The 27,495-nt window shown below is 34.7% G+C and overlaps 1 protein-coding gene across 5 annotated transcripts; it reads left to right on the top strand.

Annotated features, from left to right (window-relative positions):
- Positions 1-2,794: 2,794 nt before the first annotated feature.
- LOC110442774 (protocadherin-9-like) lies at positions 2,795-26,575 on the top strand. 5 transcript variants are annotated; one of them, XM_021486547.1, is made up of 7 exons: positions 2,795-2,977; positions 14,468-14,587; positions 17,873-20,638; positions 21,830-21,922; positions 23,272-23,389; positions 23,622-24,539; positions 26,159-26,575. In XM_021486547.1, the coding sequence occupies exons 3-6, from the start codon at positions 17,951-17,953 to the stop codon at positions 23,942-23,944; spliced, it is 3,222 nt and encodes a 1,073-aa protein (XP_021342222.1). In that variant the 5' UTR covers positions 2,795-2,977; positions 14,468-14,587; positions 17,873-17,950; the 3' UTR covers positions 23,945-24,539; positions 26,159-26,575. The 5 variants fall into 5 exon arrangements, with proteins under 5 accessions (XP_021342222.1, XP_021342219.1, XP_021342225.1 ...); XM_021486544.1 differs by having other exon boundaries at positions 23,269-23,389; XM_021486545.1 differs by lacking the exon at positions 2,795-2,977 and adding an exon at positions 7,655-7,731 and having other exon boundaries at positions 23,269-23,389.
- The last annotated feature ends 920 nt before the right edge of the window (positions 26,576-27,495 follow it).

Raw genomic sequence — 27,495 nt, 5'->3', positions numbered from 1 at the left:
AGGTTAATCCTTCTGTCAGAGGTATCAAGTTTGACTCTGATGACAACTCCACCAGGATACTTGACGTCTGCTCAGGATCATTGAATGACGGATTTTTTTTAATCAGGTTCAAATATTTTAGACTCTTTTGTTTGAGAACAAAAATTGTCAAAATATATTTGTGTACTAATCATTCGTATCTTAAATAGGAGTGAGTACAGGGGTGATGAATGGAGTGCTTACTTCTGATATACAAGATTCACGGTCATTATAATCTTATATTACAAAGGAGATTTCACTTGTCCTATAGATCAGCTATGTAAACATGTACTGAATCCTCCCAACTGAAGTGGGCTCGTTAAGAAACAAAAATCTAAAATTTCCTAATTTCCTTATTAACAAAAAAGTGTATCATTTCTTTTGTTGCCCTTTTCCTATTTCTGAAATTGTTCTATCAAATTTTAATTCATTCAGCAGATTCCTTTTCCATCAATTTCTATAGGGCTTTTGTTTGGTGTGACGTTTCCTCCGTCTCTGCCAGTTTTTGGTTGGCTATTGAACGAGTCTCCTGCCACTTTGGCGAGTGTTTGTGGTACCAGGGTTTGAACCCCGCGGCAGCGTCGCTATTACCCGTCTGTACACAACTCCGCCCATTTGTATACTATCCTTTCCTCTCTGTCAAGTTTTGGATTTCAAAATGGTGTCCTTTTACAGTCTCTTCGGACTTCAAATATTTAGGTGTCAATTATCCTCATCTTGTTCGTCACAATGACTCACTGTTGTACAAAAGATTGTTTCCTTTCATCGGTGTTTGATAAAAATTGCTTAAATAGTGTCCTCTCTTTCAAGGTATTTGCTAATTTGAATTTTGGTCGCCAGACAGTTAAATATTTGGTTTATGTACAGTGTACAGATTAACCAGGTAGATCTTGCTGCAGTGGAAACAAGGTAGGAATTGTAATAGTCAGTTTCATATGTCAAATTCAACAATGAAGCTCTCTTACAAATATTTAACATACCAATCGTAAGAGTTGTAAACAAAAAAAACCTACTGTCTACCTTCTGGTATTTTAAGTAAAGGATTTTTGAAGTAGAAAAAGATTTGATTTTTTTGAAGGGTTTGATATGTTTGATATAATAATTAATTTTGAAGAAAATGTATCTGGTCAGTATGTATCACCTCCATACACGTAAACTATTTTTATTTTCGTACCAGAAAACTTGCTTTTGATTATTTTATTTTATATTTTGTATTTTCCTGCATTTTATTTTACTACTGATTCAGTTGTAAGAATATGGCAGGTTAAAATACAAAAACTTTGATTTTAATATTTATTTTCAAATAATTTTAGACAACATGTTTCTTTTATTGAAAAGATCTTCAGATAAAAGAATGGCATTATAGAGCTATATATTAAAGAATTTTTTCTTCAAAATCAATTTTCGAACGTTTCCACCATGATTACTTTGTGTGATCCTATGAAAATATGTGGACTGTATTGTTTGGTTGCTGTTTGGTACTGATGACAAAGGACTAGCCCACCAGGTAATGGGTGGACCGGACATGCTATAACGACTGGTACCCACTGTTAGATGTGTAACGGCTCCGCGTCATGGAGGTTGACACACAGCCAGCACTGGACCACGACATTCTATGGGTCTGGCTTTATGCCTTTCTCCACAGGGTACAGCTAATTATGGTCAGGACAAAGTTTTCTTTAAATCAGTGGACTTAAGTAGTCAAAAACTCCTCAATAGAGACTTGATCTTTGATTTGAAAAAAGAAATACCGCAAATGTTATGTTAACTGACTCTAACTAGGCCTTCTGGCAAATACACACAACCCATTCACACCCAGATGTTAAATGGGCAATTTGGTGGTCGCTAATACGCAGAGTAGCAGACTTCTTCATTATAAACTTCTCCGTCTGATCACATAGTTTGTAATGTAAGATATCAATCCTAATGGTGTAAACCTTTAACCCTAGTTTTATAGACTTTAATGACAAAGCATTCCTCCAAAGGAAAACTGTTCTCTTTATTAAAAAATGTAGGATAGGAAAGTTGATTTTACTGAGGAAGAGTCATTTCAGGGAAAAGCATGCAAAGTACATGCAAATTAAGATTGATCTGAGAAAAGCGACAGCAGAATAAATTCTTTGAAAAAAAATTCAATGAAAATAAGAGGGTGTGAAAGTTAATAGTTTAAACAAAGGTTGACGGATTGAAGCTAATTTTATGTTTTCCTGTGTAAGACAGATGAAGAATCACCGGAAACACTCGCGTGAAGTGTAATTGTTGGGGGAATTATACTCCAATGTTCATTAAAACAGGTTGATTTTTTTTAAGACTGAAAAGGTTAACAGTATTGGGGATCTGAGCTAATTTAGGTAACATGAAGAATGGGAGGACACAGACTATTTTTTACCAGTTGATACATCGCTGCGGTATCTGCCACCAGTTGTAACTGTTTCTACATCAAGGTGTTTTGACACTACTCTACCAGGTATTTTCAGAGTCAATCTTCCTCCGAGAAGTGAGGAGACATTGTGACAGGGAGGCTTGACTGGGCCGGGTATTGTCGCGATCCATTGTGGGGCCGAGATGTAACTCTACTGTTCCTGATTTGGAGGTAATTGGGTAGAAGAATTGTGGCCCGGGGCTGTCAAATCCTCGCGCGGGTGGTGCACCCATCACCGCACACCGTATAATCAACCCCTATTGTAAGGCCTGTTTTGATTGGTCAGTCTGTCTGGTTTCAGATCTAATATCCAGCCCCTGGATCGACGATTCAGTGAGCATGTAGCATGACGTTCATTTCGCCTGGTGATGTTAACATGTGCGTGTATATTGGGATACGCGATATTTATTTGATTTTCCTGAAAATGTTACTTTAAAGTGTGGACTCTGTGACTATATACATACAAGGCTTATGATGTTGGGACAATCTTTATATTGACATGTTCAACTACCTGGGATTTTGATGAACTTGATTCTGGTGAGTTTATATCATGTAATTAATAATAGTGCTTTATTTCATCACTTGGTTATCAATATTGATGATTGAGTTTGATGATAAGGGTTGTCAAGTAGAACAGTACCTTTAACAAGAATTGATGTATCAGGCTGTCGTATAGGTAATACCAGATGTATAAGTACTCCATCACTGGTATATATACAGCTATACCCACTCCCATTGGGCCAGCTAACATGCTATATACGTACTAAATACATAGTAGTCTAGAGGCATGTAATAGATGCTTGTATTTCAATAAAAAGATTGGACATATTTTCTGTAAAAATCAAAATACATGTACCAGTTTATGAAAACTTATACTTTTGAATTTAGTGTAATATATTTCTTGTATTTTTTCTATATTTTAATGATTTATTTTGTTAAATTTGAACTTCCATTCCTCATATCAGAATAATATAATATATATTTTTTTCAAATAAAAGAAATATGAATTATCAATGAAAATTGCATGTAAAAGTGGGAATGCCAGTTTTTATTTTTCAATAAAAATGATTGCTTGCATTAGAGATTATCTATAAAGAATAAGTAGGTAAATATAAACAAAATGTGTGATATTTTGAAAAAACATTTAAAATAAAAGATAAAAATGTTGATTTTTTTCATAATATTTTTTATTTAATTACTGTCTTTGTAGATGTAGGATTATTGTCAAATGTAGTCAGTAGAAAGTGGTTTTAGTACTTAAGTACATAAATGTGTTTCAAGGTTTGAAAAGACAAGATAAGTCTGGCCATTAGCAGACAAGAAATTGTCCTTTTTGAAAATGACTAGAAAAGAAAGGGTTTTTCAGTCTTTTTTTTTTTTAATTAATGTTTTAATGGGTTAAAAAATTCACAAGATAATTTTTAAATGATCTTATTTTATTTATAGTATTATTTTCTCAGTGTTATTAATATTGATAAAATTTAAGGTTACTTAAATTTCTGTCAGTGTAAGTAATGAATAGCAAAAAAGGCTTCATTTAGTTTATCAGGTTTGTGATTAATTTTTTAAAATTTTGAAATCTGTAATGAAGATAGTTTACAAGTTATAGTGAGAAGTTATACAAAGTCTGTCACTTAAGTGCTGTCTTTTATCATTTACAATTTAAGAGCAGTTTGTGTCAACGATATCGAAGCTACAACCTATCTTATAGCATCACATCAAAGTGTGTGGCTCATGACTATTCATTTCATTGTCCAACATTTTTCCAAAACTAGTTACCAAGGATTAAAGTATAAGGTAGATCGTATAACTCAATCAAAGAGTGCCTTCACGAGTTGGTAGAACTGCAGTGAATGGTACATTATATATAAAATGTAACATTACTCTACTTTTCTGTACGAACAAAAAAAAGTAGTTTTTTACAAAGAAGGAGTCATCGGCCATGCTGGAGGTGAGCGATACCTCTACTGCTAAAGTAAGGCTTGTTTCTATCATCATTCATCTGTGTGTGAATTTAAGGTCTTGGTATCTTTTTACCTGATCAGGTGTACAAGACAACAATGATTCCAGGTGTATAAATCTCGTCAACAGGTAGCTAGTTACCTCTCAGGTGGAGTTGTGTTGTGTAGCTCTCACAAATTGTTGCGTGCTGACCTGGTATTAAACACAAGTTTTTGGTCAATGTTTGGTCACCGATGTATGAGAATTAATTGGTATCAATTTCAATAGTGGTTTGAATATCTCAATCAAACTTCATTGACTTAAATGTTCGACAATGACACACACAGCTTACAGATTGTCAGATAAGGCTGTAAGACTTTAATGCCTATTTATGCTTTTATAAAAATTTCAATTTGCTTGTCATCTTTTTCTGTAAGTATATCAAGTTTTGAAATCCTGCTTTTATATTTGTGACCCTGAGGAATTGTGTGTCAGACTCACTGTTGAAACCACAAGGAAGTCTTGTTCTGATAGCAATCATTGTCGCCATCGTAGAAGGTCATACCATTATCAAAGTGAAATGAAACATTAACATGATGATGAAAAAAGTTACAATAGATAAAACAATTTCAGCATTTATTTTTAATGTCAGTCTTTTAAAAACACTTATTCTAATGTACACATGTATAATGGAAAAAAAATAATCAAAATTTGACATGAGGTCAATGCTGTTTGTCTGGCCATTAGAAGTAAATCTACTGCACATGCCGTTATAATTCTTCTCCCATCAACAGGCCGTTGAGTACTTTTTCTTGTTCTTTTGATTTTCTGAAAAGGAAAGTGAATAGTCACTGGGTAAAGTATAAAGTTTTAATGAACTTGGCTCTGATAATTATCTTTACAGCGTTTATATCTGAAGAGATCTGTCTATTCACTGATTGAAATAAACATTGACATGTTGACAAGGTCTCCAGCAATTAGGGACGATGTCGCGATGTCGCACTCCAATGAACATGATTTTCCTTATACCCGTCCCCCCTCTCCCTGATACAATGCTTTCCCCTTCTCCCATAAAAACACAATAAATTGAAGCAATGTAAAAAACGCTCTAATGCTTAAATAATGAGCGCCTGAAATGTTTACTGCTATCAATGGTTTCGTTTGGAACCAAATCTATTCATTGCTCCGTCATCCATTTTTCTCCAGTCATAAATTTGATATGATATGACAGGTCAAGATGCGGCGATATTAGTACTTAGTGTGCTCATGAGCGCTGGTTTTCAATCAGCCTTCCTTTCCCTAGTGTCTGTCACCGCTCCTCTATCGATGGGGAGGGGGCTGTATTGATGGGGAGGGGACCTACCTTTTATGGTTACATCAGGTCTGGGAGTCACAGAGTTCGTACTGGTTGTGTATTTACCTGGGCTGGGGTATTGACAAGCTGAGTGCCATTCTCCGTTTTGTGTTTCTGTTTTGTGCGAAACAATCGAGAAAGGGACTGATATAGAAGACTCTGACAGATTGATCAATATCTATAGAAATCCTAGGATCTACATGTATTTGTGACCCGAATTGAACCCTGTATTGACATGTACAATTGACATCAGGCAGGTATCGTATGTTATTGGGATATAGTCTGTATCACAAGTAGTGGATATTAAATCTGTGATACTTCTGTCCTCACTAATTTAGATTTCTACTTTCATACTCTCCATACTGATTTTATGCTGCTGCATCATTCCGGAATGAAAACACAATTTCATATAAGATGAAATAAAATACAGGTATTTGAAGTTTTCATAAATTTATATAAATGTTAAAAAATGTAGCCATACATGGTTTTATTTTTTATGACAGATTAATATACAATAAAAAAGTCAGCTACCGCAGAAATTTGGATTTCATATATATACACTTTTGTTCAGGAATGATTTTTCTTGAATTCCTATGATTTGAACTTGTATTTAAAATGAAAATCAATTGAAAATTTTATGATCTGTAATAATTTTAATAGTTTAATAATTATTTAAATACAAGCAATGGAAAATCATTTTTCTTTTATAATATTGGGCTTATAAGTTACTGGTACAGATGGTCAAATTATAAAAGAAAAAGTAGATAGAGCAAATAAAGTCCTTACCTGGTATTCTTTATTTGATATCAGTAATAAGAAAATTAAGATATTACAAATAATAGTGATCTGCAGAAAAATTTAAATAAAATTCTAGGTACTGCTCTTTGTGAAACAGTTATATAGTTTAGAAAGTGAAACTGTGTCAGGTCATTCAGATTACAATATTCAGAAAGCAAACAAGTTTATGGTGATTTCCTGTGATTGGATTAATTATTGGCCCTGAGGTAGCTACAAGTGTTAATAGGCTGATATACTGTTAAACCAACAGTTAACAATAAAAATGTACAATGGATCAGGTAGATTAGCATATTAAAAAAATAAACAAGTTTATGGTGATAGAGGTTACACAATGGTTTGTAAATCTGTCTCGTGAGAAATAGGATTAACTGTTCCTCAGGGAGTTAAAATACATGTACTGTTATAACAGTAACCTGCAATAAAAGGGTAAAACTGATCTATAGATAAAATTGATTACAATATTGAGAAAGAAAACAAGTTTACAACAGGGGACCTAATACAAAAAGGATGTTTAATACCACTTAATCCCGCTCACAACAAATTGGATTATGTTGGATTATAGAATTCAAAAACATCAAAGTGAGATTGTTCTGTCCTCCAGACATTTTAACTCCTCTGGTCAAGTAGTTGCATGACCTGTGGTCAGTGGTCCACGAATGAAGAGCTTCCTAGATCTTAGAGATATATATGTATACAAGTTAACTGACCAAAGCTAGACAGACTAATTTCTTCAATTGTCCATTTTAACACACATTGTATAAGTAAGAGGGACAATAGTTTTGACCTATGATGACCAAACTACAGGTATTTTCTACCGGTCAATTGACTTTGATATGGGTTAGTAGCATTGTGGTGCTAAGCTAGTTTTCTCCTGAGGGCATGTTAGGGATGAACATATAGATAAAGGGATGACCACCAAACTGACCATTCAGGACTCAACTTAGGTAACTAAGTCTCACAGGAAATCAAAAGTGAAATTGACCAGTAATTAATTAATGACCAGGTGTACCTACCTGTCTGGATGTTAATATAAAATAGACTGACCACAGATTTTATGGGGTAACGGTCTGGTACTTAAATGACCAAACATCCGGACAGGTCTTCATTTCAGTGTGTTATATTGGAGGTGCAGTGTTTTCATTGTTGTAAAATTTATCATACCGTTTCATATTTGGATTATAAACCACTGTTCACTGAGGTAAGTAATGATTTACTTAATAATTTTTATTAATCAATTTTTTAAGCAAATTAAATTCTTAAGCTAAAAAAATTGAAGAATATTGAATCAGGAAAATATCATTTAGAATATAAAAATTAAAGAAAGGTTTATATCAGATATCTTAGTAAAGTCAATGAACAGTTTTTATATTATTTCTTAATAAATCATATTCAAAAGAATAATTAGATAAATGTGATAGAAAATTAGGAGTAGCAGTTATTCAACACAAACATCTGTATAAAAGATTTCCATTGTAACTTTGAAGAAATTTTATTACCTGACCAATTCCAGATGTTTTTTAAGATAAGTTTTATGTTTACCTGACAATGAATTTCTGGTCCAGAATACCTTTTACATGTCTGATATGGAAGACTGACATGGAATAAGCATGACACATGCTTTTTGAAAAATATCAAAAGAACTTTGTTTACTTGGAGAAAGTTGATGGGAATCTTTAATTATATTGTCAGAGTTTAGACTGATTTATAGGTGTCAAATAACAATAGCATCAAAAATAGAGTACTAAATAAACTAGGGTTTCTGTATATACTCGCCTGAGGGACACCCCGTATACATACCTCTATGTAGGTATTGTAGGTTCCAACATTACTGTAGGATAACTACAAATTGATCTTAAGTATATGGCAATTTGTAGGTAACATACCTTTAGCCAGGTAAATTGGTAGTAGGTAGTATAATGTGGAGGAAGAGCGAGACATTTATTTTCAGATTTGGAGCCTGGCAGTTAGATTAATGTTCGCAGTGGGTTACCTGTAACACCTTTAGCCAATATTTTGTCATTAATGGGCCATAATGGTCAGCTATGATTTATGTAGTACTGGTCAGACCCTTTGACCAGTGTCCAGGCAGGGTACCATTAGGCCAGCAGGACATTGGACATCACTTACACTGCCTCACTGACCCCATTATCCATGACCACTGGCCCTGTAATTGTGTGACATCATAGTCTAAACATACAGTACTAATGTCCAATTTGTTCCAAAATATCCCATCCCTGTGGAAGGCTGGCTTATTGGACCATAGTCCAGACTTCTCAGAGTAACGGAAAGTTTTGCTTGTAGCAGTGTTATCGCTATATCCCATAACTTCAGTGTGGTATATTATTTGTGGATCAGATTAACGGATCATTTAAAAAAAGTTTGCTGGAGTATGTCGTGCTTTCTAGCAGATGAAAGGTAAATATGCCTGTTCATGGTGTGAAAACACATCAATTAACAACACTTTTTTAAAAAACATTTTGCTTTTATTCTGAGATAGAAATCGATCACATATCATTTATCATTCTTATCATCAAATAGCATCATACATGTATAGACAAAGCAAAGAAATCAGTTTTAAATGATTTATATGTTTATGAGTTTTACGCAAAAATTTTAGGTGCTGCATAAAACTCCCATTAAGTCGCATCCAAATTAGTAAACATGGCGTTTCTCTACATTATGTTAAAAGCATTTGTATAGCAATTCATGTTCAGAAAGAAATACCAATGTATGACCAACCTAAATCATGCGCTTTATCATTAAAATAGAAATGGCCATTAGCATTTAAAACATATTTATTATACGTTGGTCTGTAAGTCGTGTGTGTTTGTTATATATATCGTGATGTGACCTTTAACTTCGTAGGTTGGTAGAATTTCTTTTCTATTGGGTGTTATGAAGACCACGTTTCATGTCAAAGGGCACAGTTACATACGAATGATCTGCATGACCCTATTAGTTGTAAATGGAAAATTGATTCAGAATTATATTAAGAATCACTTAAATATTTCCCGTACTGAATATAGATTTTTTGCCCTTAGACTATAGACTAAGGACATGAATTTTACATGCAAAACACTTCTGAGCACTTTATAAACGTGGACAACTTTCTCAGGAGTTTTATATTTGTTTTCATTACATGGTATACCTTCACGAACAGCAACTTTCTGTTTGATTTTGATGGGGAAGTAGATATTGGATACAACTACACTTTTGTAATATAACAGAAATCTCATGTTTTCATATATGTTTGTGTAAAGCCTGGGTGACCTTATTGGAAACAGTTGCATGTATAGAGTATTTAATCATAGATGTATCTGCTGATAAGCCCGCCTCATTTTACACCCGATAAATGGGAGATGTCAGGCTTTCCTCAGGCAAGGTTCAAAACCTGAAAAGTGAAACATGTTATTATTATCTGAACTGTGCAAAATCAAATTTATGCAGAGTATTCATTTCACAGATTTTATAGAATTTAGGCAACGCCTGCTTCTTATATTGCATAATTTATTTCATAAAATAAAGTTTTCACTGATCAAATAAAAAAAAATGTATACAATGGTTTATTCTTCGGCTCATGAAGAGTCCTTTAAACGCCTTGGGTCATAGTTCACCAAATACTTTACAAGCTGATAAAACCCCTAATAATGTTACAGAATTGTTCATTATACGTGTTATGTAGCCCCACAGTGTTTATTCACCTAACCCCACCTTCTAAATTGATATGAAAATGGACCTTACTTTTCATTATTTAACCTTTTGGGAAAATCTTGGTTTACCATATCAATCTTATGAAAAGGTATTATGATCCTGATGTAGATAAGACTATAGGATTACTGGGAGAGTACGGTTCATCCATGTCGCAGTATAATTGGGTGCTTTGTTAAAACCTTTCCCTGCCCCTACCATGACAAAGACTCCACTAATGTTGTCATAAAATCACTTAAGATTTTAATGACTAGATAATGGTTATTTACTGGTTTAAGGAGAATATTTACTTGACATTCACAAATTATTTATGGTAGCTACTGGTATTTCTGTTTTGTTACAAATTTGTTTAGGACTAGAAAGAGTTACAACTGCAGATGGCAATAACTCAACAATAAATATTGAAAATAGAATCTAATTTTCTTATCCGTGCAGAAAAAAAATGGTGTCGTTTGGTACCTATACATAACATTTTTTCTCACTTTTTTTCTAAAATGACGGAAACAATTAAGAATACATTTTTCTGTCCATCAAGATTAAAAGATACAAGTGTGACAAATTCACATGTGTCTTTTCATGCCAATCCAATGTAATTGTTTTAAACATGCATTACCTGCCGGTGGCCAATTACCTTCGACATGCAAATGAAACATTTTATGGGGGGATTTCTATGATTTTATCCCGCACTCTTTCACACAGATTTCAATTGAAACAAATTAGTAATTGTCATGGTGGTTCTTAAATTTCCAAAAATCAGATTGGTTTTTAAATGATTCACTCAAGTAAAGCAATGGAGATCAGGGGAACAAACTACCACACTTGTAACCTATCTCTGCAGAACTGAATGTTTCCTCACCCGTGGCCACCCCAAAACCAGAAAATACTCGACCTTTTTAGTTTCTCCACATGCAAACCATACTTACGGCTATGTTATCCAAGTGCTTTAAAACAGGAACTCTTAAAGAAAGCATTGATCAGTGTGTTTGTGACCTAGCAGTGAGGATAGTGTCTATACGACTTGAGGATAGTGTCTATACGACTTGAAACAGAAAAGCTGTATTCTGGTTATCAAATAATGAACTTGACTCTGAAGGAAGCCTACTTATTTTACTCAATTCTTTGTACCTGGAATTCTTTGGTTGTTATTCTGAAACTGTAAGTATATCAATCGTTGATTTCTATATTATTAATAATATTTCTCTGCGCATGTTGGATTGCCAAGAGCCCTTTAGATCAGTCTAGTTTATCCTATTATGATCCAGTGGATGTACTAAGAGTATTTTTTCTGTTACTTGTATAGACAGTCCTGAGTCACTTAAAGGTTTGGTAACCCTTGAATTCCTTTTGCCAATTATAAAAAGACTTCTACATGACCTTAATATACAAAACAATGTCATTTATAAAACTACAAGTGCCATTGATATCCTGGTGTTCAATAACATCCTTTAATTTTTCATTTGCGATCCACTTGAGCACTTTCAGATGTTTGGTTTAGTGTATCGTTTTTAAGGACAAGTGGACAAATTCTTACGATCAATATTGGCGTTGTTGAACACTGATTCGTCCACATGTCTTTGTCGGGTAGAGGCTTGAAGTCTACAGATGGAAGGACACACTAAATCTGTGTACACAGGAGTGGTGATGCCACCCAGATGGGCGAAGTAAATATTCACAAATTCATGTTATATCTCAAAAAATCACATTTCTTTGAAAAGCAATATATAAAAAATTCTACTTTATCAATACCAAACGTATGTTTTAAATTGAAGTTATTATTGCAAATTTTGTTTTTAAAAAAAATGTTTGAATTAGTACATTGAATTCTTCGGTACAATCAATGTATACAGATTTTCTGAGTATTTACCATAAATCTGAATCCGTTACATTTAAATTTCTCTTGACTGAATAGGTTTTCAAGGATTTTGAAATGAGATCATCTGCTTGGTCATGCTTTCTGTGATCTTGATAACTTTTCATAAAGAATAACACTTGAACTTGAACAGACGATTCGTAAAACCTGATAAAGAGAAAAGATAGGGTTTCTTACAAAGATCAAAACTGTCGCAGGAATTTGATATGGTTCATTTTTGAAGTTTCTTATTCATTGACCTATTGCAGCCTTCGGAAGAAGAAAAAAGTCTTTTGAATTATACATTTAAGACAATCACACTGACAAGATTATAGTTTTTAGAGAGTTAAACATAAATCGTTTGAAATTATAAAAAAAATTGTCAAAAATATTTTCTTTGGTGTTTAAACATGAAAAGAACAGTTGACAGAGGGCTTGTACACAAGTACGATTAAATTTGACAGAGTGGATCCTGTTGTGAAGGTTTTAATTAAATAACAGTTTTTATATGATTTCTCTGAGATGTTACTGTTGGATTAGCCCTGTGGGATACTTTCTGTTACTGTGACTAAATACTACAAGTGTTTGTATAATCTGTGTCAACACTGTCGCCACTACCACTGATCTCATTGACAAACAAGTGCTGCTTTATTCTTAAGATGGTCCTTCCTTCTCTTACACAACCTGAGGTAACGGTGGCCTTAGCTTGACCACTCGGACATTCGATAAGGCAATGGGCTATTGTCCCATTGCTACTGGGACAGGGTCTGAGGCTGGTGGTCGTCTATTGTGACCATGCCACTTCATGCCAGCTGAAGATGTTGGCTCTCTGATGTGCCACCTGTCAGTTTTGTACCTATTCAAATTTGAACAAGATTTTAACATCGAACATCAAGTCCTTTGATATTGTTAGATTTTTGTCCAAGAATCCCAATGAGATTTATTTAAGCGTCCAGCTACCAGCTTTATGTAAGAAATACATTTGATTCTATGATATTTTGTCAGAACCTGTTATGGAATTTTTGAGATTTAGTACATAAACATGCCAGAAAGTTAATTAGAATGGCACTAATTAAATATGAATATTAATTCAGGTATAATATGTGTCCTATTTGTTTCCTGTTAGCAGCCCTCACACTAAATTAGTCCTGTGCAGTGATATAGTAATTGGATTGTCTCACTAACAATAAGGCTACAATAGGGTCACTGCTTAAGTTACTGTCGGCCATATGAAATGTTAATCACAATATATTTACGCCAAGATTAAACCCTATATTAAACATCTGTATTTAGAAATTCAATATGTACATGTGGAAAAAATTCCTTTTAATCAACAATTAATCTACAACATTATATCCTGTGTTTTAATCAACTTGTCACCACTACTTGTATTGAATACCTGTTTATGTATAAGTATGTATCTATCAATAACATAAAAAAATCATCACCAGACATTTAAAAACTGTACAAGTAATTACTGGTTATAATGTAGTTTGTATTTACCTAATGTGTGGTACCATTTCTGATCTAGACCTAGTCTTTTTATGTCCCACCTTAAGGTCCATCTGTCCACATCAGTGTATTAATGAGCAGACTTACACCACTGTATGAATTGCAATTTGCCAAGTATTCTAATCTCAATATGTTGGGGAATGTTTCTTTATTATTGGTATGTGTTACAATAATGATGTGAAGACTATTCAATTACAACATGTAATGCTATTATCTTGTTATAGTTAACACATTACAAACTAATTAAATGATTTTCTTGTCTAATTGACTTCCCTTAACACTGTAAAAACATGGACACTAATTAGATTAGCCCTGGAGACATCTTTGTAGCAGTTTGAAACGAAGTGTAGTTCAAACTTGTCCAGATTTGTTAGGACTGATCTGATTGGCTGATCCAGTCTGCTAATTGGTCAACAATTGGTCCAAATTTGAAGGTGCTAAAAGTTGGTGTTAGGTTGGACACCTTTGGTTAGGGGTAGAGTATTATGGGATATACAGGTAGTGATGGATTATCACAAGAGAACCATTTTGTCTGCCTTCAGGGGAATTATAATTAAATTATTACTTGACTTTTTTCTCACATTACAGCAAACATAAGTCCATATAAATTGAGTTTGGTAAGCAAACATGTTCAGTCTGAAGGCGAGATCTTAAGTACACACATATAGTGTTAGCAGACTTTTCTTCACTTTTGTGTTGTGTTACAACCCTGCTTAGATAATATTTGTACTTCAAATGTGTCAGAAGTAACAGTGGTAAATAAGTACCCAGCTTGTGTATACCTAACAGCAGTCGGCTGTTCTTATACCAATGTTTACCCACAACCAATGAGCTGTGAACACTGTTTGTTTTTCCTATTTTACAGAGTTTAAAGCTCTAGATTCGACCCATTCTACACAGTGCTATCTACACAGGACCAGGAAACTGGACATTTCACAGTGCTGGGAGAATTGTGGATTTATAATATCTCATTGATCATTTAACAGTAAGTACCTTATACCAGCTTTTTAAGTATATTTAATGAGAAATTGTGAAATATTACCGGAAATTACTGATTCAGTAAAGAAAATTTACCTCTAGAAAAAACATTTGAAAACAAAATTTATTTGAAAGTATCAGTATATTATTTATTTTTTTGAACCAGATAACTTCAAATATTTACAAGATAGGTTTTGATGAAATTATGAATTTAAAAAAAAAACAAAAAAAAACATAAACACATTGCGAAATAAAATGTAAATAGAAGCATATAAAAAATGTTTATGACTACAAAATTGGAAAATTTATTTTGTTTAAAAATAAGGTAAATTACATAAGTGTTTAGGTCAATTTTGAGTATTGTTTCGGGTATCAGTATAGATAGATCTGTACATATCCCAGTAATATCGCTGTCTAGGTATCTACTTGACATTAAAGTGATCCGTAAGTTGACATTTCTAACATCCCACAACATACCACACACCTTGTAACTGACAGAAGATTTGATAAATAATTACGCTTGTTTACAATGCTAGCCCCTACATTTGCTCCATCAGACCATTACCTGACCAGGACATACCCAGGGTGTCGGGTTGTCACGGTAACTGATCCAACATAAGGGTATCATGCTAAGTTTATCTACCCACTAACATTAAGTCTCCTCAACATTTCATTGTTTTCCTTTTTCAAAGGAATATGTGAGTGATAAGACTGGATGGTCATCGGAAAGGCCTGTGTGACCTCCGGGGTCATTTCCAGAATCTCTCGGAAGATTATGTATTGTTTTAATAACTTAGATAGAACCGTAGACAGATTACGAGACTCTTACACAAATATTTAGTCTGTTTGTTTGTTTTCTTATAGTGTCTTTGTATACAAAAGCTCCCCTGAGCTTCAGCCGTATTTCTAAATTTAATTAAATATTAATTTAGAATATCATGTTATCTTTGGGTAACATGTTAAATCATGCAGTGGTTTTAAATTGGAAAAGAAAATCTGATAATATTAGATTGCATTTGTTGAAAATCTGATTTTATTTTAATTGAAATAAATACTTAAAATAACATCCAAAAATTGAAAAAAGAAATCATATGAATCACAACTCTAGTTTTAATGTTGTGACTTTAACATGCATCGTGCCCTGAGGAACATTATCTGGTGTACAATACATTAACGATCAGCTCCACCTGACAGTAACACATAAAAGTACTATATTTGATTTACACTCATTATTTTAGTTCACCTTATAAATGTTTATCTGATATTCTAGGTATAATTTGCGTGCATACTTCATATCATTTCTTTGTTAACAACACACATTTTATCTATTTGTCTATAAAAAGATCTAAAACTCCTGATAAATGTGTATATTTTATAACTGGTTTTTAATCAAGTTACCTATAAGTAATTTCCCATTTACAATTTAGTATATAAGATGGTAAGGCCTTGGTAGGATTTTTATTGGCCATAAGGAAGCATTAGTGTCACACACCTAGGTCAGTGGTCAGTTCTTATTCTCACCTGACAGGTAACTTCCAGGTGGTCGTTGTCTGATTTATTAATTAGGAACTATAATAATGCCAAGGTAAGCATCATTTATGCCCAGGTAATGGTGCACAGGTGACAAATTTGTGTCTTTGTTTCTGACCCGTAGCTGCCCATAAAATGTCTGAGCACGGACAGATGGACGTGGTCAGGGATGTACATATAACGGACTAACTATCTACATGGAAATGTATGCAACCTCATTTGGTCAATTGGTCAGTTATGTGGGTAAACACTTTGGCCACTGGTCAGTGATGAAGTGTTTACATTATAAAATACTCCTGGTCACGGCCCACTGTTGAAGCAGCCCATGAGCTGTTTATGGCGTAGAATTTTATTGATTTATTAACTAGTAGGTGTTTGATTAAACATTTCCGTAATCAAGAGAGGGTCATTTAGATGCTGGATGGCAGGGATTTACACCTGCTAACGAGCACACCTGAGTCTCCAATGGCTTTGTTGCATGTTGTGTACCTACCTGAAGTAAGGGCCATTAACATCGATACATTGAACACACAAGTTTGTTGGCCGTACATTCCACATATTTTATACTGGATCTATACCTAGAAGACGACTCTCTTTATCACTAACTTTTCTTTGTTTCTTGGAGTAGCGCTATTCTTACTCAAGGGCTTGACACATTTTTGTCGGCCTATCCAGGAATTAGGGAAGTCAATCCCAGTTTTCATCCCCTAATCCCTAACTAGCAATATTGCAATAGGTTTATTGAAAGTAGGATCTCATTAAGGACACAATGTGAAGTTAGAATCCAGCGTCTCTAGGCTCGGGCCATCAGTAGTGGACACTGGTCACTGGACGTTAAGGCGTACAGGTAACTTTAGGAGACAAGATATTCCATTGGGGCGTAGTTAGTCATTAGGGCAAAATCTCGGCTACCTTACACAGGTAAATATTAGCCTGTACAGGTGAGCACCGACTTCAGTGAGTTAAGGAGATGGGGCACAGGTAGATCGTAGGCTCAGGTGAAAAAGGTGTGGAGGGAAATGAGTTTAACGTAAGTGAAAGTATCCTAACTTATTCTGTATCTGTGATGTTTGGGTATTATGTGGTGAACATAGTCTCCAAATATTTATCTCAAAACAGACTTTGTAAAATTTGTACTTTATATCCTTAATGAAATTTTAACAACTCTTACTTTCATGACTTCTTAAAAATAAATAAAAATTCTTTGTGACATTCTGCATGTTCACTGTTATTGTAAGGATCAAGGTATGATATTTGATCTGTCAATGGGGAAAAGCCTGTTCTTCATGCACTGTTGTTGTATTGTATGATTTTATGGACTCTCGGTATGGTACATCATTTTAGCTTAATTGATTTCTATGTCAGCATCGCGATGGATTTTTGCTTTTATTTGTTATTGAGACAAGTTTCCCAGGCCAGGTCGCACTTTGACTTTTCAATGCAGGATTATGTTCAATTTCTATGCAACTCTTCATGAATAGGAGGTAGAAAAATCCATACCAACACAATTCCTTAATGTGTGCAGATTGAGCCTAATCCTTATTTGCTATCCCATACATTAATACAGGTATTCAGTAAGATTCTCTGTGATATTTTACTACTTAAGGGTATTCCTGTAATACAGCTAATTATTTCATGACAAATTCCTTCTTTGATGAATATCATATTGATTATGAATATTTGTACAAAAAAAAAGAACATGATAGTGATGAAAGTACACACATATTTTCAACTAAAATCACATATTTTTATTTATTTTCAGGACAAACATGGAGAGATGAATTTCAGAAGAACTTAACTGGATTATAAAACATTTCGGATCTAGTAAATAACAAGTAAGATGAAGCCTGTATTAGTTTTTCTTTCGCTGACAGGATTGTTCTGTGGTACATTATCTGAGAATGCCGTCATTAAATTTACAATTTCTGAGGAACTCCCAACTTCAACTGTAGTCGGAGACATCGGAGAAAAGAGTGGATTACAGAAGAATTACACAACGGAGGAATTTAACAGTATTCACTATAAATTTCTGGACCAAAGCATCATGCAGACACGTTTCACTATAAATGAGGTCTCGGGGGAAGTGCTCACGTCTGTGATACTGGACCGAGAGTCCATTTGTGGCTACAAGGAGATCTGTATCTTGGACTTTGATGTAGCAGCCTACTCCAACATGATCACTCTGTTTGAAATCTTGTCAGTAGAAGTGGAACTCACTGATGAGAACGACAACATTCCAACATTTCCTCAGAGTAATGTTACTTTTCAAATGCAGGAATCTTCTGTTATTGGATCAACTATTTCGTTGGATTCTGCAACAGATCTGGACTCTACCCGTCTGAACTCCATCAAATCCTATGAAATTGTTCCGGAAAAGTTTGGTGTTTTTGGTTTAAATGTGACAACAAAGGCAGGCGGAGGATTTCAGTTGACGCTTCGGTTGTTGCAACAGTTAGATCGAGAAACCACCGACCACTACCAGTTTTATGTGATCGCTAAAGACGGAGGTATCAAGCAGAACATCGGAACAATGACTGTGAATATCGTCGTTACCGACTACAACGACCACTCTCCAGAGTTTGTGCAGCAGCAGTACAATGTTACCGTGGCTGAGGGTGTTGCCATAGATACATCTATTTTGACACTGTCGGCCACTGACAAAGATATTGGAGATAATGCCAGAATCACCTATGGATTAAGTTCAAGGCAATCAGATCTAGACATGATCACCAGCTTGTTTGAAATAGAATCTGCCAGCGGAGTTGTGAAAGTCATCGGAGACTTGGTATACGAGACCGGGAAAGTTCACAAGTTTAGCGTAGAAGCCAGTGATCACGGAAATCAACCTCGGGTCACACAGACAACTGTTTATGTGACTGTATTAGATGTAGGCAATAACCCACCAACTGTAAGCATCAACTTCCTGTCATCAGGAAGCGCAGGGTTAGTCAATGTGTCCGAGTCTGCAAATCTGAAAACGGTCATTGCCCATATAAATGTGATAGATACAGATTCGGGGCCTAATGGCAGGGTGGATTGTACCATTTCGGGAAGTGACTTTGAGCTGTCCCCTGTAGGAGACAAGGGCTATATAGTGCGAGTGAACCGAACTCTGGACAGGGAGACAAGGGAGATACAGAATATCTCTGTTGTCTGTCGTGACCATGGATCTCCCGTCCTCAGCTCTTCTCTCCACTTCCTGGTCAGGATCCTCGATGAAAATGACAACAAGCCAGTGTTTCATCAGGACACATACTTCGCATTTGTGGAAGAGAACAGTAAAATCGGTGCCATGATAAAGCAAGTCGGTGCAACTGATATAGACATCGGGCGTAACGCAGTTGTGTATTACTACCTCACAGACGACGCTCAAGGACGATTCGCTATCAACTCTATTTCTGGTGTGATCACAACATACACTCACTTTGACCGTGAGCAGAGGAATCACTATGAGTTTACAGTATTGGCGGTTGACAGTGGTAACCCTCCCATGACTGGCTCGGCCACTGTTGTCCTCACAGTTACAGACGTCAACGATAATTACCCCACATTTGACGGTGACTCGTTCCAGTTTTTTGTTCAGGAGAATCTGGCAATAGATGCCTATGTTGGGACACTGAGCGCTAATGATGATGATGAAGGTGTAAATAAAGAGGTCATCTTCTCCATAGCACCTTCATATGCTGATCGAGTACCGTTTTATGTCATGTCGGATGGAGCAATCAAAACGAACATTCGCCTCGACAGAGAGACCAAGTCTATCTACACCTTTGAAGTTGAAGTGAGAGACAAAGGCACACCACCTCTGAGTACCGCGACCAATGTTATCCTTCACGTCACTGATGACAACGATCAGGCACCCGTGATTCAGTTCCCCAACAAGGGGAATAACTCTGTGTCAATTTCCTATTTGGTTCCCGTTGGTACAACAATTACCAAAGTCTTAGCTTATGACTTGGATGAGGAAGGTCCCAACAGTCGATTAACCTATTCCATTAAGGCAGGGAACCACCATGATATTTTTGCTATTGGTCAGACGTCTGGTAATATTTACCTCAAGAGAGCGTATTCTCTGGAAAGTGACGAGACTTTTAGACTGGAGATCTCTGTCAAAGACAATGCACCCCAACCTAAGGAAACAGTTCACCATTTGGAAATCATACTCAAATATTCCAATGAATCAACTGCTTCCCTTGTCCCAAAGACGGGAAATACAAACGTTATCATCTCTATCGTCGTCGTGGCATTCACGTTTGTTATATCAGCGGCCATCATAACCACTATATGTATCTTACGACGTCACGACAAAAAATTGGAAATGAAACATTCTGAAAAAATGTTTGACAAACCTGAAGTTTCAGCTGACGATAAAATTAAAAAAGGAGATTTAACGTATAAGGTTGAAGATGTATTGGACACGCCTAAAAAAAAGAAAAAGGAAGTGAGTTTTTCCCTGGATGAAGCCTATGGGAGTATGCAGCATGACTATACTGGTACGACAGACCTGAACATCCCCGATCCTCTGATGGTAAGTAAAACAAGTTGTCCCATTGCTGTATCACCTGAGCTGCTTCTTTGTACAAAAATATTTAACACATCTGTAGCAATTTTTTTTATAAAGAAATGGCCTGAATAAATTTCTCTGTAATTACAAACATTTTGAATGAATAAATGTGATACATTTGTTGTAATCACAGACATAATTGTAATAGTTTTGTAAAATTGGGGTATTTAAATTAGTGGCAAGTAGTTAGGGGTAATTAGTGGATTATGGTACACGGAGGGAGGATACAGAATTTTACCTATCAGTCTGCTATCAGGAAATGATTAGGAAATTCTCAAGGAAAACAAAGAATTAAAGATAGATTTTACAAATGTTAGTGAAGTTGCTATCAACTCCAGGAGGATTTATTTTGATATCTAAACTTTCCTTTGTGATACTTGATCTGGCCATTATATCACACAGTAGCAACATCTTTCCAGTGTTGTTGTTGCGTATGATAAGTGGACAAACACTTTCTGTGACAAAGATAGTGGCCAAATATTTACCAAGACAGTGTTCTCCGTCCAGAACTTCCGTTAACTATTGGTGTTGCATCACCAACCAAATCTGTGTCCATCTCCAGTGTAAATTTGCTCAGTAAATAAGATGGTCTTTGGCGGTACATCAGGTATCAGCCGTGACAAAGAGGGGTTTTGTTTACCTGATCACCCGCACGTTTGTACAAGATAAGGGACATAATCCGGCCCTCAATAGGAGTGAACACACTAGTAGCCTTGATAAGTCTGTAGTGGTCATTCTTACAATATCACATATTATCATAACCTTATAATCCATACCAACCCTGCGTAAAATGCCCCCTGTGAGATATATGTAAATGGTTCATGTATGTGTCATAATGTCAGGTTGTATTACAAAATAATGAAAATTAATATATTTCTTAAACATTCACAATAATTAATTTACAAATTCGCGATCTTTAAATTATTCTATAGCAAAGATTTAACTTTGTGTTTTATACTGAAAACCAAATTCAATCGTAATGCATGCTTACTGTGATCAAATTGATTTGACTCGTATAAGAATAAACCAGAAAAATTACAAATGACAGTACAATGTATGTTAAAATTTCATTTTGATAACCTGTTATGCTTTATTATTATTTGAGAACACAGCTATTCACAATGTTTAAAGACTAAAATTTTCAAATGTTTTTAGGGTGATATGTACCACGACCAATCAAATAAGCAGATAAAGATTTTACAACATCACAAGCTCCACCTACAGGCTTACGATAAGGAGGAGGAGCAGGTAATAACTCACCCAAATTAGAAATTAATGATTCTTAAAAATTATTTTCTTTCATGTTTAAAAAATGATATAAAGATAAAAGAAATGGATTTCCAGCCCAACAGACTTCAAGCTATGCAAAAAAAAAAAAAAAGTGTTTTTTTTGTCTCCAATTTCAATAACCCAATTATCTATTATTGAATCTGTAAACCTCAAGGTTTCTTCACACTATTTAAACTCATTCATTAAAAATATTCCCCTCGTATCAAGTTTTAACATAATCAATTTGATTTGGTTTTGAATCATGATCTTAAGAACCTTGAGATTGTGATGGAGTACGTTACTTTCTGACAGCTAACGTCAGTGTCAGTCTGCTTGTAGCGTAATGTCATTCGATGTATCTGTAATTTCCATTCTTATTCTGACATTTCAAAACATTGTCGGAATCATGTTTTATTTCGCCGTAATTGACATAAATGACTTCTACGGCGTTGTAATTACCGGTACTGTGAAATTGATTTTTGAATGCTTCTTTGAATTTGAAAATAAATTTAAAATGTCCGAAAATAATTGTGACACGGAAATAACATTGGCCGTCCTCTGTGTGTCAGCGAGGGGTACAGGATATCCTTTCAAGGCCCCGATCAGGCCGTCACTCAGCCACATTAGTGTTGTTACCAGTCCTCATAAAGACCTGATTTATACTGTTGTAGCCCGCATTCCTTTTATTATTTTTGGGGAATTAATGGAGGTAAAATTGACTCGTAGGTCCCATTCATACACAACCATGTTTGTCCAAGCCTGGTGGGTGGGTTAAAGGATTTCTGTTGATGAAAATAAAAAAGGACAACATTCCAGCAGAGAGATTTATGGTAGTTTTAGAATTTCGCCACTGTTTGGTTTAATTACCTTTTTAATCCTGAAGTATCCCCCTGTCCAGGTAATGTGTTATGTATGACTACAGGTGTGAAATCTGCTGACTACAGCAGCTGGCTTGGAGGAGTAGAAGGTCCGAGGGTTCACGGAGTTCTCTAATAAAATAGTGTCCTGCAGTGTCTATATAAACGTCCTCTATATCATGTGTCCGGATCTAGTGACCAGTGATCATTTCAACACAGCAGTGGGTCTTGTATTCGTAAAATTATACCCGACCTAGACGTCTCCCCTTTTTAAGTTTAGACAAAATATATGATGCCATTAAATTGAAACATGTATAAAATTTGATTGAAAAATGAGAAAATCTATAAAATTCTCATAAAAAGAAAAAAGAAAAATTTATATTAATGCATATGTAAATTGAAACTGTTTTGTGATTTTTTGGTACAAAGCGAGACAAATTAATTATTCAGCCTGTTTTCTATTTTCAGAAGAACATACTGGCACAGCCTCTGTTTGACAACTTGAGTGATACGTCTGGAGAGACAGCAAACTCGGACAGTGGTCGTGGAGGAAGCGACGTTGATCTGTCATGTCAGATGAGCATGCAAGGTATTGCCTATATAACCATAATTAACGAAAGTTATACGTAGATTTTTCTTGTACACAATTTTTCAATGTTTTCTTTAAATTCAAACCAATATTTTACATTTTTATAAAACATTAAAATGATAATAAAAAGCTGTTTTTATAAAATAAAAATATTCAGATGACAAATTCAGCTTTGATAATATCATGTTATAAAAATTAGACAGCATTACAGATTTTTTTTAATATTTTTCAGATGAACTGAAGACTTTCACATTTAATTATTTCAACAAGAAGCAAAAGTCATCGACACCTTCAACTTCATCAAATATTTCATCTTCACAACCCTCCAGTAACAACAAACACAGAAGTCCACGGAGTGGTGAGAACAGCGGCCGTTATGGACAGAAACATTTTACAGGATCCGTGGATGTTTTTCACACTGGATCGGAATTCCCTAGAGACAAAAAGGACTCAAGAGTGGGAAATTCTATGGATAACTTCACTAAAGACAATTCTAAAAAAAGTGGCCACAAGTCAAAATCAAAATCTGAAAAATGGTTTCCATCCTACGTATGAAGGACATGTGTGTGATAATTGTAATGACAATCTGTTTCTGGACGGAGATAGTCTCATCCTCCGGAATTATGATCTCATTTGATGCCTTCACATTGACAGGTGTGGTTGCTGTCTACAGGTGTGATTCCTGTCTATAGGTGCAACGGTGTTAACAGGTGTGAATGGTGATGTAGGGGAGAAAGTGCTGTTACAACCCCTACTCCCAGTCACGAGGATGTGAGTTAAATCGAAACAATAATCAAAATAACCTATGTGATATTATTAAACATTAAATGTATATAAATGCATTGATGTACTTCAGCTACCCAAAGTCGGTTCACCAGTGTATTGATTCCACAGACTCTTCATCAGTATTAAGTCTTAATCTCCAGCCTATAGAATACCTAATAGATCTAAGGAGTTGTGCATTGTTCGCCACACATTTATCTACAAGAAGTAGAAGTATATACCGAGGACCGTCCCAAGGAAGGAAGATCTACCAGCTCCACTGTATAGGTTCCTCCTGTATGCGGTCCACAAGGGGAGGTAGCAAGATCAGGCCCTTGGCTCCAGAGACTGACATGTGGCTTCATCAAAACTCGCCTTTTTCTACAATGTAAGCTTAAAGTCCCTCCTGCATTGTACCATTGTGAAACCTGTTAAAACATAACCAAGATTCAGAATATTTCTCTGATAAAAAAAATACAGGTTTTCTAATTACACAATTAATAAAGGGTTTGATGAAAGGGTATATAATGCTACCTTACTGTGAAAATGTATCTTTTTTTCCAAAGTGTTCCATACTATTAGAAACAAGTATAACAAGTAAATGGGAATTCAAACTTAGCATATTATTTTGTGCACAATTAAAAGAGTTTATTGATAATACCCAGGTATTCCTGATTCTTTAAATACAGGTATAACAAAGGGAAAAACACAAATCACGGGTATGATGTGTAAGGTAGCATTTAACCTTAAACTTACACCATTATTGTATGTTATTTTTGTTGAATTGTACAATGTACTAGTAATTGATAGTTAACTTGTGTAAGTTGAACTTTTTCTCTGGCTGGGGGTACGGGGTATGGAGATTATATTTCTACCATTTACCTCCACTCCTTATGAAATTACTGTGTATAGTTTAAAGGTATCCAAGTGAAAGACGGAATGGTGTGAAATCTTGATATGTCCGTTCTGGTATGACAGATGCTGTCATAATGGTATTGTTACCATTGTTCTAGAGTAACAATGATGAAGGGGATACAATCTCTTGTCGTCAAATCCACTGAATACCTCGCTGTTTACAGACAGTAAACAACTCCTGAAATCACAAAACGAAATATTTTCCGCAACATTCACAAGGTAATTTGTCAGTGAAAAGAAATTGTTCAAATCTTTACTTGACTTTGTCAATAAAAGCTTACTACGGGGAAAGGAAGTGGGACTGGAATGTATGTTAAAATGGCGGAACTTTGTTGACTCGTCAAAGGGTTATTTAAACATCCATTTTAGGAGAATTTTGTTGACTTGCGATCGTTGGTGGGTAATTTAAATATCAATTTTATACCTTTCTCCTTTAATTTACCTACCAGATGGTAAGGATACATTGCGTATAGAAACTCTGCCGTCATTAACTGTTTAAATACACGTTGATCAACATTCTGGCGTGGTCCAATACACCAAGACTGGGTGGCCACCTTCCGGCCGATGTCAATACTGTATCTGTTGACTGAACCCCATGTGTTAACAAAAATATTGTGATAGCTTATCAATAAGCTGTAATTTTGCAGAATTTTCACAGAAATTGCTAACATGAACTTTATCAATGAGAGAGAAAATGTCGCATCTATTGCTATGTTCTCATGTTCATTTGTAAAAACATGAAATAAAAAAATCAATTTAGAAAAAAACACTGAAGAAATTCAAGCTAGGATATTTATAAAACAGAGATAGTTTAGATGTTAATACTACTGAATGGGGGAGGGGGAGGCAGTTATCTCAATCATCAGCTTAATTGATGGTTCAGAGTTATATCTATTTTCATATTTCTCTGACAATTCTTTATGATTATTATACAAACAATCATCATCACTAAGTAATATATGAGTGATAATTAAAAATCGTTAAAAAAATATCTTCTTTTTTTATACAAATGCCTTAAAACCTATAATTATGTAGCTTTGGTTGTTTATAAGAACATGTTTGTAAAGAAATTCATATTTTATGTATTTCCAGGATTGGAAAAGAAAACCATCAACTTCTCTAAAAAAAAACACCTGAAAAGGACCATCAACCTCACCAGACACAGTACATAAGCCTTCCACATCTCTAGAGCCATACAGTGTCACTGGAAAAATATAAAAACATTGTTTGGTTTACGGGAAATCATCAACGAATCACGCCCTGCTGGACAATGCAAACTCGATGCAGCACCTTCTACAGTGTTGAGGCTATAGCTGGACTTTATATACATTAATGTAACTGATTTTGAGTACACCTGGAGTTCCGACTCAATGACAGAAGTACTGGTATATAATACCGATGATATTACACTTTCAAATGGTGCTAATTACTACATTTGTCCCCGTTTACTTACATACATAGGGCGAGGTGACTCAAATCTGGTTTACCACGTCAAGTCTTGTCTCCACATGTCAACTAAAGCTAAAACACCATTGTCTTGGTGTAAGAGATTGAAAATTAGAGTAAAAGTTGATATCAGTTACAGAAAAAAGAAATTAACAGATATAATAGATTTTGGGTGAAATAATTACTCTGTGAATGAAATGTTTTGTGAGATGAGGTAGACCAGATCTGACATGCCCTGATAATTTGTTGTTATGTGATTGTGATATAATAAACATGTGAAGCATGATACAAAATGGCACACCACCAGATAAAATGATTTCAGTACTTAAGGATGTATGCTACATTACACATTATACCTTTGATTTGATTGAGTTATTTCCCATTAAATATTATACCTCAAATATCTTTATGATGCATGCATTCTGGTTTATTCATTCAATTGATTCAACCCTAACTAAACAAGCGAAATTTACATAAAAAGTAAATACTTTGAGGAGAAATCTTTAGTAAAGGAAAAACATGTCAAAGTCAGGTAGCATATATCCTTAATATTAGAAATATTTCACTCTATTTCTTTCTTCACTTTATTTCTGTCCACTTAAAAAATGTATAAAAAAAATGGAAACTTTAATAGTTTTTGTATCATATCAAAATTATTCAATTCACAGTAATGTTATTTGGATCAAAATTTTAGATTTGTAAGGTTAGGCCTACATTCATTTTTTTCTTTTCTTTTGAGATTATATGTCATAATCTTTTACGAAGTGAAGAACACTGTTATAAGAAGGACAGTAAAATGTACTGAAATGTTTTTTAGATAATTTATTTAATGAAAACGAGAAAATGGTATTTAGCTGAAAGTTAGTGCCATTTACAAAACTAGAAAAGTCCTTGTTTATATTTGTTACTTATGTGAAATTAATGTTGTTGTTATGATGATAAAAATATGTTCATTTCATGTTGACAATAATAAAACTGTAAAT

This window comes from Mizuhopecten yessoensis, unplaced genomic scaffold (assembly GCF_002113885.1).
Source record: "Mizuhopecten yessoensis strain PY_sf001 unplaced genomic scaffold, ASM211388v2 scaffold716297, whole genome shotgun sequence".
In the NCBI taxonomy this organism is placed as follows: Eukaryota; Metazoa; Mollusca; class Bivalvia; order Pectinida; family Pectinidae; genus Mizuhopecten; species Mizuhopecten yessoensis.
This window is presented reverse-complemented; position numbering and strand designations above follow the sequence as displayed.

Coding starts and splice junctions, on each gene's coding strand:
- LOC110442774 (XM_021486544.1), top strand. CDS start 17,951: ATGAAGCCTGTATTAGTTTTTCTTTCGCTGACAGGATTGTTCTGTGGT. Junction 20,639..21,829: donor ACATCCCCGATCCTCTGATG/GTAAGTAAAACA, acceptor AAATGTTTTTAG/GGTGATATGTACCACGACCA. Junction 23,390..23,621: donor ATGTCAGATGAGCATGCAAG/GTATTGCCTATA, acceptor AATATTTTTCAG/ATGAACTGAAGACTTTCACA.